The sequence below is a fragment of the Sesamum indicum genome, linkage group LG10, assembly GCF_000512975.1.
Source record: "Sesamum indicum cultivar Zhongzhi No. 13 linkage group LG10, S_indicum_v1.0, whole genome shotgun sequence".
Lineage (NCBI taxonomy): Eukaryota > Viridiplantae > Streptophyta > Magnoliopsida > Lamiales > Pedaliaceae > Sesamum > Sesamum indicum.
The window spans coordinates 12,130,893-12,148,218 of record NC_026154.1 but is presented as its reverse complement, the minus strand read 5'-3'; the positions used below and the strand labels follow the sequence as shown (position 1 = coordinate 12,148,218).

Genomic DNA, 17,326 nt, shown 5'->3' with positions numbered 1-17,326 from the left:
GTCGAGTTCATTCCCAACTAAGACCTTCCGACGCTCAAGTTAGTTAGGTTTAAGGTAGAAATATGCGATTTGGAGATATAAATGAGATAGAAAACAATAAATGTGTGTCGCCGTAAATATTTCAAACTTGAGCTATTTATAATGCCTACATATATGGCATGAATTGGGCCATGTGGCATCATCCTGGCATCCCCTATCTATGATCGTACAGTGGAGGAGCAGGTTGCTTATACGGGTGCGATTCGCAGGTCCTAGAGTGGGGCGGGCCATCATGTGTATGCACGCGGATCCCCTCAATTTTTAGGGTATTCTCACTTTAAATGAAGGGTGTTTTTCATCTTTTCTTGAAAATAAGGTGATACCCTCGTCACATAATTTATAACAAGTTAACCAAAATCAGTATATATACATATGCGTGTCTTTAATTTATGTTAAATGTCTCCAAAAGATTATAATAAGATATTTATACATATTTTTATTATGTCGTATGGAGACCACTGTAGGAAAAGTAATTCAGTTAAAAACTCTCTACATTAAAAGTATTTGCAAACAACCCCTATATTTTTTTTAAATTTTGCACATTTTCCCTTGCCATTTGTTTACTTATCGACGCTAACTTTTTTTTGTGATTTTTTATTATATTCTTATATATTATAAATTATTGTCATTACGATGACCGTTAATTTTTTTTTTTAATCGCATGAGAAACATAGGATCTAATCAAAATTTAGTAGCTATTCCTCTTTAATAGTAAAAGATGAACCATCCCTATTTTAAATAGTTTAAATATATATTATATATATATAATTATGAAAAATATATTTTATAATAAAAATATAATATTTACATACAAGTATAATAATATGTTGGAATTGGACCATCATCCTCTGCAGATGTAGATGCTTCAAGCTCAGGTGCTGCTACAGAAGACAATAGAGGTGCTGCTGGTGCTGAAAATGATCTCTTAGATCAGGGATAGTTGGCAGAAAGCGTGTTTTGCTTTCTCACGTTTTCTTCTCTGTTTTTGTTGCATTTATCTAGTCATCATCTGAGTCATTTATTCCCTACGTGATTGGGCCACGTCATCTGAGTATGCAGTTGCTGATTAGTTGATTAGTTAGTGTGTTGGTGGTATTTTCTGTTATTTAAAACAGTCTTCTTCCTCTCGTTATGACTATAACAGAATTTCAGAAGCAAGAGAATGAATTCCATGGCCAACTCTCTGTTTTCTCCCAATCTGTTGAATGTTCTCCCTCTCTTGTTCAATTGGTTTTTCCACATGGTATCAGAGCCTTCGTCTTGAAGGTCTCTTGATACTTGTTATCGTTTCCTGTTTGCATACATAATTGCTGCAATTGCAGCAGACAGCCATGGCAGATTCGCCACCAATGGAGGCGAAACAATACGAGAAGGAGGTTCTATACTTACATCCTTCTGATAACTCCAGCTTCGTGCTAGCTTCTTCACCTCTGAATGGTTCCAATTACCTAGCATGGAGCAGGGCAGTTTATGTGGCTCTAGGATGTAAAATGAAGCTGGCGTTTATTGATGGAAGTTTTCCCCGTCCTCCAGCAGGATCTGCTCTATTTGAACAATGGAGAAGAGCAGATCTCATGGTCACTTTGTGGCTTTGGAATTCTATTTTGAGGACATCGTAGAGGCGTTTATGTATGTGAGCTCTTTGCTTGATTTGTGGCTGGAGATTGAAGCGCGATATGGCCGCAGCAACGGGCCTATGGTTTACCAAATATAGAGAGAAATTTTTTCTATCTCGCAAAGTGACATGACATTGACTAGTTACTTAATGAAGGTGAAAAAACTATGGAACAAGCTATTTTGTTTAGCTCCTCCAAAGTGCACCTGTGGAGGCTGCACATGTGGAGTAAACCAGGCGATCAGTGAGATGTATAGTTCTACACAACTTATGTAGTTTCTCATGGGCCTCCATGAGTCGTTTGACAAAGAAAAGAGCCAACTACTCATGATGGACCCTTTGCCGGATTTGGAGAAAGATTTTACTATGGTATTTGCTGTGGAACAACAACATAATGTGCAGATTCAATTAGCAGACAACACTAACAATTCAGCGTATCAAATGTCCTTGAGAGACAGTAAGAAAGAAGGATCTCATAGGCAATTTCAAAAGTCGTAGGGCTTTTGTGGATAGATGCTCTATGGTTTGCATCATTGTCACAAGATGGGGCACTTAAGAGAAACCTGTTTTCAACTCAATGGTGTACCAGAGTGGTACAAATCTTTGAATGATAAGAAGAAACAAGTTGGGGGAAGCTACAGTTTTACTGGTATTGTGGGAACAGCAAGAATTGGCAGTGCAAATGCTGCAACTATAAAGCCAGAATCTAAGTCAAATGTTGCAGACTTAATGGCAGGAATACTGAAGTTAGTAAAGAGCAAGGAAATCCCTTCAGATCCTATCTCCAATTTCATGAACTATGCTCATTCTGAGGACTAATTTGCAGGTAATTCTACTGACTCTAATACACTGAATGTTGAGAATTGGATAATAGATTCAGGGGCTACAAATCCTGTTTGTGGAAATCTGTCATGCCTTGATTCCTATTTTGTTCCTCCTCACACTCACTTTATTCATTTACCCGATGGAACGAAGAAAAGGGTTGCCTACATTGGGATTGTGAAGTTTCAGATAAGCTTACGCTAAACTCAGTGTTCTTTATACCAAATTTTTCTGTTAACCTTCTTTCAGTAAGCCAGCTCTGTAATGAAGGTTCCTACGCTTTTTGTTTCAACCAATTCGGGTGTACTTTGCAGGACCAAGCGACTAGAGCAGTAGTGGGAAGAGGAAAACTGAGCGAGAAACTTTACATTGTCCAGTGCTCTGTTTCCAAGCCTTTGGCTAGTTCCATTGTGTATGTCCCTCATTCATGTTCCGCCGTTGTTGAGTGTAATGACACCTTATGGCATAGAAGGCTGGGGCATGCCTGTATGACAATAATAAAATACATTCCAGATTGTAAAATTTTGAACGAATATTTGGAAATACAGTGTGACATTTGCCTAAAGGCCAAACAATCAAGACTCACCTTTAAACTAAGCGAGTCGCATACTGTTTCTCCGTTTGACTTGGTTCACTTGGATCTTTGGGTGCTATATAAGACACCTAGCACAATGGGGTGTCATTATGTGATGACGATCTTGGATGACTACAGCAGGTCACTATGGACCTATCTACTTAAACATGAAGATCAAGTGACCACAAACATTACTTAATTTCTCAGTCTTGATTGAACGGCATTTTGGTCTCAAGATAAAGGTGCTTCGGTCAGATAATGGGTCTGAATTTATGAACATGAACTGTCAATCACTATGCCAAAAACTAGGAATCGTACATCAAACTACCTGCGTCTACTCCCCAACAGAATGGGAAGGTTGAACGAAAGCACAAGCATTTACTCAATGTTGCTAGAGCGTTCCTATTCCAAGCTTCTCTACCGCTTAAGTTCTGGGGAGAAAGTATACTAGCAGCGACTTATGTTATTAACAAGACTCCTACGCACAATTTGCACTGGTGCGGTCCCTACCAAGTCTTACTGGACGTCCCCCCTCATACACTCACCTCAAGACAATTGGGTGTTTATGCTATGCAACAAATCTTAATCCACATAAGTCCAAGTTCCAAAAGAGAGCCCACAAATGTGTGTTTCTTGGCTATTCAATGACACAAAAGGGATATCGAGTGTATGATTTGGAGGATCACATTTCTATCACCTCTAGAGATGTGGTATTCCATGAGCTTGTGTTTCCTTATGCTCATATTGATTTTTTGAAGCACACTAACTGTCCACTTCCTATGGTTCCAATTGATGATGGTAGTAGCAACTCTGATCAGCTGCTTTCTTCCCCTGTTCCATCCTCGTCTTCACATGTTGCGAGCCATGAATCTGCAGCCGAAATTCTGCAACATGACATTGCCACCAGTGCTTCGCTACCACTTCGCAGGTTTACTAGAGTGAGCCACAAACCTGTGTGGCTCAATGACTTTGTGTCCCACCATGATTCATCTACTCTATGCTCTCATCCTCCTTCATATAATTCCTGTGGCTTCCTTGTCTGTGTTGAAGGAACCTTGCACCTTTGCAGAGGCTGTCCAATTCCCAGAATGGAGGGCAGCCATGAATGAGGAATTGCAGGAGTTAGAAAAGAACCACACCTGGAAGTTGACACCACTTCTTATTGGGAAGCATGCCATCGGTTAAATTACGGGCGGATGGAATTGTAGAAAGGTATAAGGCTCGCCTAGTTGCAAAAGGTTACAACCAGATTGAAGAAATTGACTACACCGAAAGTTTTTCACCTGTGGCGAAGGCAGTAACTATGCACCTCTTTCTCACTCTTGATGCAGCTAATATCTGGGCACTTCATCAATTAGACGTGAATAATGCATTTCTTCATGGCTGTTTAGAAGAGGACATCGATATGGTTCCTCCGGCTGGTTATAAGATTAACTCAGTCCTTGTTTGCAAGTTGGAAAGGTCTTTATACGGCTTCAAACAAGCCTCACGTCAATGGAACGTGGAGCTAACATTGAAACTGCAGGAGTTTGGATTCACATAATGTGCTCATGACCATTGTCTCTTCCTCCTTCATACTGCTCGTGGATTGGTTTTTCTCTTAGTCTACGTGGATGATATTCTCCTTACGGGTGCTTTTGTTGATGAACTTCACAAGGTGAAAGCCTACCTTCATAAGCTTTTTACAATTAAAGATATTAGTGAAGCACGTTATTTTCTCGGATTAGAGATAGCATGTAATGTTGATGGTATTTACTTGGCTCAAACAAAGTATGTGCTGGATATTATTGCGGATACTGGATTGCAGCAGGCTAAGGCTGCATCCACGCCATTCCCTTCAGGTCTCAAATTGACAGCAGACTCTGGCTCTCTGTTATCAACACCTAATTCATATAGACATTTGGTGGGCCGATTGTTATATCTCAGTTTTACCAGGCCCGACATTTCTCATTCGGTGTAGCAATTGAGCCAATTTTTGATTAGTCCCTGTGAGACTCACTGTCGGGCAGCTCTCCATGTAGTGCGATACCTCAAAAGATGCCCATCACTGGGATTACTTTTGCCTGCAGCTAATTCTTTAGACCTTCAAGGTTACTGCTATGCCGATTGGGCATCATGTTCAAACTCTAGGCGTTCCTTAACTAGTTTTTGTATCTTTCTTGGCAAGGCCCTCATCTCTTGAAAGATGAAGAAACAGACTACCGTGTCGCGTTCTACGGTGGAAGCGGAATATCACAGCTTAGCTGCTACTGTATGTGAGCTGCGATGGCTCTCTTATATGCTGGCAGACTTTAGCATCTCTGATTCCTTGCCAATTTTCCTCTTTTGCGACAATAAGGCTATTGTGCACATACTGCCAATCCTGTGTTCCACGAACGCACAAAGCACATCGAGATTGATTGTCATCTCATTCGTGATGCTTACAAAGAAGGTTTTGTTGCCCTTGTTCTGCTTCGAAGTTTTGCACAGGTTGCCGACATGTTTACCAAGGCCTTGCCTTTGCAGTCCTTCTACTCTTTTCTCTCCAAGTTAGGACTTGTGTCTCTTGCCCCCAGTCCCACTTGTGGGGGGGCTGTTGGAATTGGACCATTATCCTCTTCAGATGTAGCTGCTTCAAGCTCAGGTGCTGCTACAGAAGACGATAGAGGTGCTGCTGGTGCTGAAGATGATCTCTTAGATCAGGGATAGTTGGCAGAAAGCATGTTTTGCTTTCTCACGTTTTCTTCTCTGTTTTTGTTGCATTTATCTAGTCATCGTCTAAATCATTTATTCCCTACGTGATTGAGCCACGTCATCTTAGTAGGCAATTGCTGATTAGTTGATTAGTTAGCGTGTTGGCAGTATTTTCTGTTATTTAAAACAGTCTTCTTCCTCTTGTTATGATAGAATTTTATAAGCAAGAGAATGAATTCCATGGCCAACTCTCTGTTTTTTCCCAATCTGTTGAATGTTCTCCCTCTCTGTTGAATTAGTTTTTCCACATATATATATATTCTATATATATCATGTATATATATGTCACCGGACGGTTGTTGCTGCACCTCCACTGGCCATCATGTCTAGGCAACAACGACGTCGTCACCCAGAGCTGGGTTGGCGATAGGCATTGTCACCAAGGGCATTGCTACCCAGATCTAGGTGGGCGACAATGTTTGTCGCCACTAGATTTGGGCAACGAGTGGTTGTGGAGAGGCGGGAGAGAAAAAAGAGGCTTCGAGAGGTAGGGAGATAAGGAGGCAATGAGCAACAGGAGGAGGCGACGGGGAGGCAGGAGAGAAGAGGCGGATTGGAGAGGTAAGAAGACAGGGAGGCGGCGCGGAATAGGCGAAGGCGGCGGAGGGCTGGTGGAGTCTTGGGGAAGATGATTCATTTTGTTTTTTCGATTTGTTGTATTTTTTAATTTTTTAAATTTTAATCTTATGTTAAACTAATTATGTATTTTTTATGTTTTTTTTTTTGACAAATATGTATGTTTATGTTTGATATAATTATAATAAAAAAATTAAAATTTATTTAATTAATAATATCCCAAGATAAGACAAAATCAAAATTAAATAATAATATTTAGAAATAAAATCATGTATTTTTTATTTTAAAATATTTTAAGTATTACAATTATCCTACAAGTTTGATATTTTTATATGTATAATATTTAATTTAAGATAATAATATTTTTTACAGTAAGATACTGATGAGCATGAATTGCTTACTATTTATCATATTTCTTTTAATAAAATATGAAAAATGTAAAGAATTAATAAAAAAGCAAAAGAGGATTAATTGCATTAAATAAGGGTAGTTTTGTCCATTTAAATAAATCAAAAACTGAAAATAGGTCAAAATATTATTCCACTCACATTTCTAAGTAGCAACTTTCCATTTTTTTTAAATGAAAAAGAATTTTTTTGCAAGGTTTATAATTAGAAGGAGTCCTTAATTATTTTAATTAACATAAGTATGTGTTTTGCAATTTTCATATAATAAGGAGACATTATGCAAATTTTTCATAAAATTATACGTTTAGACAGCTGAATCATGGTTGGTTATTTTGAACTGCATGGCAATTGAACTTTTGTTACACAAATCAATGACGCATTGTTTGATTGGTGAGGTTGAGTTTTCACTGTGATGGGTAATATATATAAACAATTTGGGCATGCAAAATATATATTTTATTATCAACATAAGTTTTATAGATAATAGGGTCAATTACATGTGGATCCTCTTGGATAAGGGAAAAAATAAATAAATTGGTCCATTAACTTTATTCGCGATTAATTTTAATTTATTAACTTTCGTTGTTATCATATTTTGACCAATTATTTTACAGAAATGGGTCAATTAAGCACGACGGCGAATGAAAATTGAATTTTTTGCCGGAAAATAGCATTTGCACAGCACATGCTCTTTAATTTGGTGATTTTTAATCCCATGTGGCACTATAGTATTACATGGCAGTTGAGGTGGCAATTTTTGGAGGGAAAAATGTTAGTTTTCCCTCCCAAAGCCAATTTACAACTAATAAAAAGGGAAAAATATTCTCCATTGAGGGATGGGTCTCTCATCACCACCATTTTAGTAGCAAAAATTTTAGATTTCACACAATAATAGAGTAAAATCGTAAAAGAGGGGAGAGAAATCAGGGCTGAAGAATTTAGGGAGTTCTGCTTCTGAAGAATTTGACTGCACGTGACTTACAATTTAACAAGATGTACATGTCATTGTCTACGTGGAAATACACGTGGCTGTACTGGCTGCTTTTTCACCATGGCCTTACCAAGTCAGCAATTTCCGGTGGAAATGTTTAAGTTAGCCGGAAAATTGGCAATAAAATTCTAATTTGTATTTAATTGACCCATTTCTGTAAATTATTGATCAAAATGTGATAACAACGAAAGTTAGTGTACTAAAATTAATCGCGAACAAAGTTAATGGACCAAATTTTTTTTTCCCCTTGGATAATATGAATTGCAATTTCTTTCAAAACAATTTTGAAATTATACTTACATCCCCTTAAAAAATTCTCTATTTATATCTGACCTCCTTCTGTTAGGGTTTAGATGATTTAGAAAAGAAACTACATAAATTTTTAATTTTGTCCCTAATTTAATATTTCGGTATATATTTTTGTACTTATAAAGGGATAAATGTAACATCTATATATGGACTGATGTTAATGTCATTATATCTTTTTCCTTGTAAAAGTATAAAATTATTACACAGGAATGTTAAATGAGGGGTAAAATAAAAAATTTATATAATTATTTCCTAATGTCAGCATTTTTTCCCTCAATCCTAACGAAAGAGGGTCAAATGTAAATAATAAATTTTTGGAGGGAGTACACGTCTAATTTGAAAATTGTTTCGGAAGAAAATATAATTTTATATTTTTAGAGGAAGTTTAAATGTAATTAATTCTAAATAATAACCAAATATATATATATATATATATATATATAATAAAGAAAAATTTTATATTTTTGTTTTTTCTTTTCCTTGCGATCCCTCACACGAAGACAACTTCACATTTTGAAATAAAAAATATAAATAATATAGTATTAGGTGATATTTAATGCTACAATATCACTTATTACAAGTAACTTTATTTATTATTGCAATTATTTCAATTTTAATAGTGGCAAAATTAATTTTTAATTGTAACTTGTCTTAATTATTAGATACATATGGTAATATCTTAATAGGACTTATTATACTATCATCAATTTAATTATTATATATAATTAGGACATTTTGCCACTATTAAAATTGTAAGAACGTCGCACAGAAAGACGATTTATTATTACTTATGATGTATTATCAAGTTTTTGCCACTTATTTCTCGATTTTGTTATAGCGATAAAGTTTAGATATTGTTAAGATGATGGGCTTCAATATCTTTTGTGAGCTTGATGTAAAGAGGGATGAGCGAGACTGGATCCTCGACGTCCTCGTGTAGTTTCTCGTACTCTAGGACCCATGTCACTAGATGAGTCTGGCCGTTTGTGTCGACATGAATTCCTAATGTAAAGCTCTTGAAGAACTCCAGTATATCTCCTTCGATCACTTTCAACGTTATCGACCTTTTTTCCTCGTCTATAGCTTCAATTATGTCCCTCGCAATCTTTTGTTTTCCATCTGTATTTCACAAAATTGATGCCTTAAATCAAGAAATAATGATAATTTCAAAATAAAATTAGCAATGTAATCATAAGTAAAATAAAACATTTCTTAAATGTAGCATGCATGCCAAGAGAGTTCAATCATTCACATATTTTACTCCTTTCCTTCAGAAAATTAGGGTTTTAATGCAATTTCCTTCATGTGATATTGTAAATAAGCAAAATGACCCCCCATAAAAAAATAACAGCAATTCACCCTCTGTGTATTTTTAAAATGAAGCAATTTACATTTCTGTCTAAGGAGGTAGACTGCTTAAGTTTGAAAAACACAGGGGGGTAAATTGTTGTATTCTTAAGAACATAGCAAGGTAAATTGCTTCTTTTTTTTTTCTTCATAGGAGGATAATTTGCTCATTTACAATATCACTAGCTAGCTATAATGATACCGTCACCATATATTTGCCTAATCGTCAATAGTGAAAATTCGGAAGTAATACTTATAATTATATAGGGTTAAAATTTTAGAAATCATGTTTGACAAAGCAAATTTTAGAAAATTCAGAGATAATTTTGATATTATAACGTCATTTATAGGGACAAGTATTATTTTAGTCCGCTAAGTATGTTTAATTTTAATTTTAGTCCGCTAAGTATCTCTAATTTTAATTTTCGTCAGATGACTATGTTCATTTTTGTTTAGATCTAGTAATTTACGAAATTGCTTACTTTTAGTCTTTTGGCAGATCTTCGGACAATTTTACCCCTATGAGTGCATATGGACTAAAACTATTTTTCAAAAGTTGCTAGGGGTAAAATTGTCCAAAAATCTACCAAAGGACTAAAAGTAAGCAATTTCGTAAGTTACTGAACCTAAACAAAAATGAACATAATTATCGGACTAAAATTAAAATTAGACATACTTAGCGGACTAAAATAATATTTTTCCCTCATTTATATAGTAATGTTCACATAAGTTTAGAAGATGAACTATTTTGAAAGAAAAAAACTAACAAATCACATGCATATGTCCATATGATAACTTACTGCAGTTTCAAAATGCAAAGGAATTAAGTTGACTAAATGCACACATTCAAATACATATTTTACTCTTCCGTCCCAAAAAACATGTCTTGATTTCTATTTTGATCTGTCCCCATGTTCTTGTTTTGTTTCCATATATTAAATAATAATAATAATAATAATAATAATTTAATTGCCACCTATGCAACTTTTTTAATATAATTATGAAAAATTACATTGACACTCTCTGAATTTATGCCAAATTAAATAAACACCCTGCAATTAACAAAATTATAACTACACTCCTTGAGGGGTGTTATTGTAATATTTGTATTTAACAAAATTATAGCTACACCCCTTGAGGGGTGTTATTGTAATATTTTTTAGGGGGTATTTGTGTAAGCTTTGTATTTGAATAGGGATATAGTTGTAATTACAACTACAGCCTCGGGGGTGTAGGTGTAATTTTGTAAAAAGTAAAGAGTGTTTTATGCATTTTGACCTAATCTCAGGATGTGCCGATATAATTTACTTTATAATTATTTAGTTGTAGATATGGTAATTTACTCTATAATATCAAGCAATTATAAAATCAGCATTCTACGTGTCTTTTAATATTATGCAATTATAACACATAATTAAGGGTGAAAAATGTTCTAATTAAAACTTTTCAAGATATATATTATAGACTTTTTAGCTATTATAGAAAGAACAATATTAGTATACAAGAGAAAATATGTTCTTGACTTCTTATTTCCCAGAAAAAGTCGCCAAAACATCGGATATAGGGCCGAGTGAGTGTCAGCACATACGCACCATGAGTGTAGCTCCAACAGATAATAGATCCCACAGTGCCCCAATTTCCTTGATGAAGATCACAACCTTGGATTATATCAGGGCTCATGCCTGATACATGATGTGGAGTGTGTTTAAACAGTTGATGAAACAAGTCTCCTTCTGATTTTATCTCAACTTGGACTGTCAATTTGCCCAATAAACCCATAATTTGTTTTTCAGTTGAAGAAACAAAGAAAAGAATGCGTAGAAAACTTCTATAAGAGCTATGCAGCTCAATTGAGCGATGCATACAAGTTGGTGCAAAATTACTTCGCATCAGAGTCTTATTTATAGTCGAGGTTTGCGATGTCTTTTTCCCATTCTCATAAATACTTTTGTGGTTTCTCCTTGTCTTGGTCCATCATTTAATTGATACATTGTACTATTCTCAATTAATATCAACTTAATATACGTCGGGATTAGTGGGGATTCGTCACTTAAGAGCTAGTGTTTGATATTGATTGTGGTTATGACTTCTACTAACGTAATAGTCAGGTAGTTCTCGTGTGGATGAGCTATCGCCCTCATAAAAAATTTCGGTACGATCGTGATGCAATTGTTTAATGGAGAGTTACAAATATGTTTTCTCTCACATGTAGATATTTGCCCTCATTATGTTGTTGTCGCTTATTGTATCCCACTAGCTACACTGGAAAAAAATTGTATTTTTATCGCACAACTTAGGTTATATACACTTTTAGTTCATCACTTACGGGATTTTCGAAAATTCTCTCATAGATTCAAAGAAATCTCACTTTCAGTCTTTCTACTAACTTCATTTAGAAAATTGATGGGAAAAATATATGTGCATGTTATGTTGGCGTTCTCCCCCATTCTAAATAGATAACGGCCACGTAGCTTACATATGATTTTTAATTGAAATTTCTAAATGGATGATGGCAAAAGGTCTGAACATGAATCTTTTTGTCAGCTTCTATTTTCGAGAATCTCGAAAATAATAAGATTTAAAAATTTAAATAACCTAAGTTATAAAAAAAGAATATATTTTTTTGTGATGAACCATATCTAGTGAGAGATGGAAGAACCTCAGGGAATTTGAGGAGAAGACTAGAGAGGCAAATATTGTTCTTTCAATGGTGAGTCTCAATCGAGTAAGGACATTGCCTTGTCTTAAACTGATGAACTCCATCAAGCTTGTTTTCTCCGACCACTTTGCCGGATTGCCTGAACCTAAAATGTCTTTTCTTGCTTGTATTCTACTTTTTTGTTGATGAAACTGACACTCAATTACCTTAAGAGAAAAACAAAAAGAAAGACTTATTTGCTTTACGATACTATCCTATAACTAGTCGAGGGCGAGTAATTTAAGAGAAAATTGCTTTCGGTGTAATTACAGTTTGGGTTCTCATATATTGCCACTAATTCGTTTTTAGTCTTTAAACATATTGAAATTTTATTTTTTAGTCCTTTAAACTTTTAAAATATTAATAGTTCGGTTCTTATGCCTTATTAATGACCATTATATCCTTTCAAAGAAAACATATAATCCAACTATCTTTTTCCTATGCTCATGATCAGGCCCGACATGCTTTCAAATTAAGCTTCCAAATTCATATATATATACCTTTATTTGACCGCCTTGTTCTTAGAACATTTCAAATTCTCGATTTTACGGACTTTCTCCAACCATACTACCTGGAAATACCAAGAACTTGGAATACTTGGGAACAAAGAGGTCAAAGAAAAGTATATATGAATTTATGGAGGCTTAATTTTATTTTCGAAAGCGTGTTGGGCCTGATCATGATCATAGCAAAAAGATAGTTGGACTATATGTTTTCTTTGGAAGGGCAAAATGATCATTAATTAGGCATAAAGACCAAAACTGTTAATATTTTAAAAGTTGAAGGACTAAAATAGAATTTCAATATGTTTAAAGATTAAAAATGAATTAGTGGCAATATAAGAGGATCAAAATTGTAATTATCTCACTGCTTTCCGTCCTAAATCCGTCTCATTAGTGAAACATTTTCACGGAAAATACGTCTCAGAACATTTAGTCACCAAAATCAGACTCATAACACAACAACTATCAGAAAATGTTCCATTACAAAAAAATCAACCAATAGCTACGACAATTAGAAACGAGAGTAAAGTTGTTGGTGATCAGCAATGGATTTAAGGATTTTAAGTTTCTGTAATTTCAAAATTAACACTAGAAATGAAATATTTCATTGCTAAAATTAAAAAGAAAATTTTATGTTACAAAAAATCGTAGCTGACTTTAGTAAAAACTTTGAAAATTTCTAAATAAAATTTTCAATGTAGAATCGTAGTTGAAATTTTACAAAAATACATGAAATATAATAAAATTTAGCAGTATGTTGATGATTAATCGAAAATTCAATTTTATAATTAAATATTGCCAACGAATATATACATTGCTAAATAATTAGACATTTTTAGTATTCAATATTGAACTAACAAAATCAACAACGAATTTATTTCTTACTCCGATTAGCAACAAATATTTTACTTATTAAATTTTGTAGGAAAATCAGTAACTAAAATATTTGATGCTAAAATTAGCGTCGAGCTAATTAGCAAGTAAACATTTTTCTTTCAAAATTCATTAGCAACGAATTCCAGTATTTTGCAAGGAACACGGATAGTTGGTATTAGAGTTTTATCTTGTAGTGTTCGTGACGATATTAGTGACAGATTTAGTGACGGAAAAGAAATATTTTCCTATCAAAATCAGAAATGAATATTTTTCCGTCATTAATTTTACGTCTCCAACATCTTGATCTCTTGTAATATTTTTTGGGGATTATAGTTTCTTTTTTTCCTTTTTTTTTTTTTGAAATTTTATTGATGCTATTGGTGGGCCTTTCTTTTTATTTCTCTATTTTAAGTTGCATTAAATTGCAAGGACAAAATATTTCTTCCGCCATGGGGAAAATTAAATAAATGGGGATGACTATAAGAAAAATGCTCTTAAAAGATGGGGTTCATGTCTATAGTTCTAACTGACCCATTTGAATTGTATTTTGATTTCTATATGATAATAATTTCGCAATTTTATTTAATATTATATGGCTCATAGTTATGCTCTCTATATGATAACCAATCAAAATAAGAATTTCATTCTCAAATGTCATATTTCAGCTAATATAGGGTGCAAATTGCAAAGTGCACATAATCATAACCATTTCACAATCGCTGGCGAAATATTCCACTACAGATGAAATCAAGGGGTTTATTGAAGTATTTTATTATAATCCAATCAAATTAATTCGTTACTGTTGGTATATGGCCCAATGCTCACATAAGCTCATCTGGCGAAGCCCATCACACGGTCCACTTGGCTTGACCCACATCGACCCGGTCCACACCCGATAAAACCCGACCCGTGTCTCTACCTCTTTATTCCCTGATTCTAAATCATAGTAGCATTTTTTCTCCTCCTTTCTTTTGACATGCGCCGCTCTTCTCTCTTCTCCTATTCTGCCATGGATCTTCTCTGATCCTTTCCACCGTCTTTCATGGTGGCTTTCCAAAGCCAATGCGATGGCTTTTTGGAAAGCCACTGAGGCTTCCTTTTATATGTATTCTTCATCTCTATAAAAGGGGTCATCCCCCTCGACAGATAGACACCACTTCTTCTATCTACTATCTAAAAGCTCTGAATATTCAGTGAGGGTCTCGGTGACCAGTGTAGATCTTCGTGATCTGAGATGAACCTGTTGTGGAGTAGCCTTGGACTGTCTGTGTGTGGTGGCCGGAGTCTTTGTGACATTGTTATTGGTTTTCTGTCGGCGTCATATTACTAGATCTCGTTCAATCTGAGCCTTTCATCTCTTTTGTCAAAATATAATTTGTTTATATTTTTGTTATATTTATCTTGGTCTGTATTTTTTATTAAGAGTTTTGTACTCCGCATTCCTTCTGTAATAGTTGGTTAGGCCATTCATTTCAAGGTATCACTGAGGGGTTTCCACCCTACAGTTACTTATCAAATTAATTCTAAATTAATTCCACCAATTCTATAGTGATTTGTATGTGACTCTTTAAGTTCACCCTCAGATAGATTTGGGCATTGTGTCCAACAGAAATAATTAATTAAATCTAATTTAATTAATCATTAATCGAGAACACCCGTTACCATGTGTGGCCATCTAGCAACGATCTATAGCACTAGATATTAGGTGAATGTTGCCGTGAACGTTTAGGCTCTCGAGTTCCATACAGGTACAATCCTTCCGTCGACCATCTCCCGACTTTAGTTTAGGGCATGGAATTGGGCATCAATTCCCATCTTGGATTAGGCAACTATGTTAAGTACTTGAGATGCGTTTACTATATTGATTGACAAAGAAAATCATTTCCTATTCGACCAATCGCTATGGCCATAGACTTAGAGAGTTTAAACCATCTCAAAGCCCACAGGAGATATATCCATCATATACTGATAGGGGGCGGATTCTATCTTGAAATCCACCATCCTCACTACATAGTCCGACTACACTGGACAAGACTTATAACGACCACATCGACGATACAGTCATCCCTCGCTAGATCCAAGATATAGCCATCATATGCATGCGATTGCCATGATTTCTCAAGTCCAAGGACTAATCCTGTATATCGAAGCCGAAAATTTAAGTCATACTGATCAAACCTCCAAGGCTTCCATATGACGATTCCCATGAGTCATTTCAATCAGTTAACAACCTTGTCAACTAACCCATGTCTGTCGCCGATGAAAACGACACTCATCCAATGAATGCAATACTTAATGCAAGTCTCTATAGGACTCTCGAAGCCCAGTCTCGAGATCCTCGACTTGAAACATTTCAAACCAACCCTTAAAAGTTGGTTTTATAGCTGCCATCCAATGCGCAACCCAACTACATGGGTTATTCAATTGGTTTGTGGGCATTTATTGTGATGTTAAAATACTGTTCAATGTAAATAGTAAGCACAAGAATCATATGGTGCCACAGATGAATGCTTAGTACATTCATCAAGATAATATCACATTCATAAAGATTGCTAAATGATTCCCAAAACCGCCAATCCAATTGATTTTTTGGTCCCATATTCTAACATCATGAGTGTCTCGATTTTTTTGCATTGTCATGGATCAGTATACACACATACCACAAATTCTGCAACTCCTTGATCAACAGCTCTAAGTAAACATCGATGAAACGTTTTGATTGGAAGGGCTAGGGATCACCATTGTCAGGAAGATATACTTAAAACTCATGCACATTTTCAATGGGAGATTGTACAGTGTAAATATAACGGGCCCACATGAATACGTAATACCATACTGTCTGTGCAGTGCGAACCCGTTAATGCCCAAATCCAGTCTAACATTATGGACTTCGCTGCAAAATTTGGATATATCCAATCAAAATGCCTCCTTGCCTCTGCATCAGATGGATGACACATGGATCCCTTCTCCGTCTGATGGTTGGCATGTCACGTCATTTGCTCTGCAATTGCTTCTTAACCATACAACCTCTGTAGGCAAGGAGTAAGTGGCATGTACATAAGAATGGCATACGGGGTCTTCTTGTGATTAGGATTTCGCTCCCTGATTGACTTGTACCTAACTTCTCCGTAAAACTTGCTGTAGTTTGGACCAATATCGTCCTTCTAGTACAACGTATAACCATTCTTATATGCATCAATCTTCTCTGCAGGTAAACCCAAGTTTATTATCCACTTCTTCATATTATAGTAATCCAGGGGCATGGTGTGGTCGCGGGGCAATATCTTATCAGCCCACTGCGATATTCGATCATATGTTAGCTCAGAAAAATGAGCCTCGGCCTTAATATCCACCGATTCAACAATAGATCTCAATTTAGCTTGGGTGTAATCGTTCCACAACGGCTGCTCGGCAGCATACACTATATCGTGAAATTGATCTGCCAACACAAACACATAATCATAGAGTTTCTACCGTAATATGAGCTAGGTCCAACATCAGTAAGATAGGACCTCGTATCATCATCCGGCGCACCATCCTAGTTATAATTAGACCAGAAACCTGGCCCTACGACATCAAAAATCGTTCTCCGCGCCCAATCTAGCTGCGTGGCATCACCTCATTGCATACTTGTTCCCTCTTCCTCATGAGCAACGAGAGCTTGCTCCTCCTATGAAGGGGGCATGGTGACGGCCTTAAAATATTCTTGCACCATCTTCTCTCCATGAGAAGTCCAATTATAATACTCCGGCATAAAATATTTCATATATAAGTCAAAATTTACCTAGTCTGGGATTTTAAAAACTTTATTTTTGCACTTTCGAAAGGACACTTAA

General features: G+C 35.6%; 1 protein-coding gene across 1 annotated transcript; it reads right to left on the bottom strand.

Moving 5' to 3' along the window:
* LOC105172373 (kirola-like) lies at positions 8,882 to 11,262 on the bottom strand. Its single transcript, XM_011093767.2, has 2 exons — positions 11,006 to 11,262; positions 8,882 to 9,185 (listed from the first exon to the last, which is right to left on the bottom strand). The coding sequence occupies exons 1-2, from the start codon at positions 11,190 to 11,192 to the stop codon at positions 8,914 to 8,916; spliced, it is 459 nt and encodes a 152-aa protein (XP_011092069.1). The 5' UTR covers positions 11,193 to 11,262; the 3' UTR covers positions 8,882 to 8,913.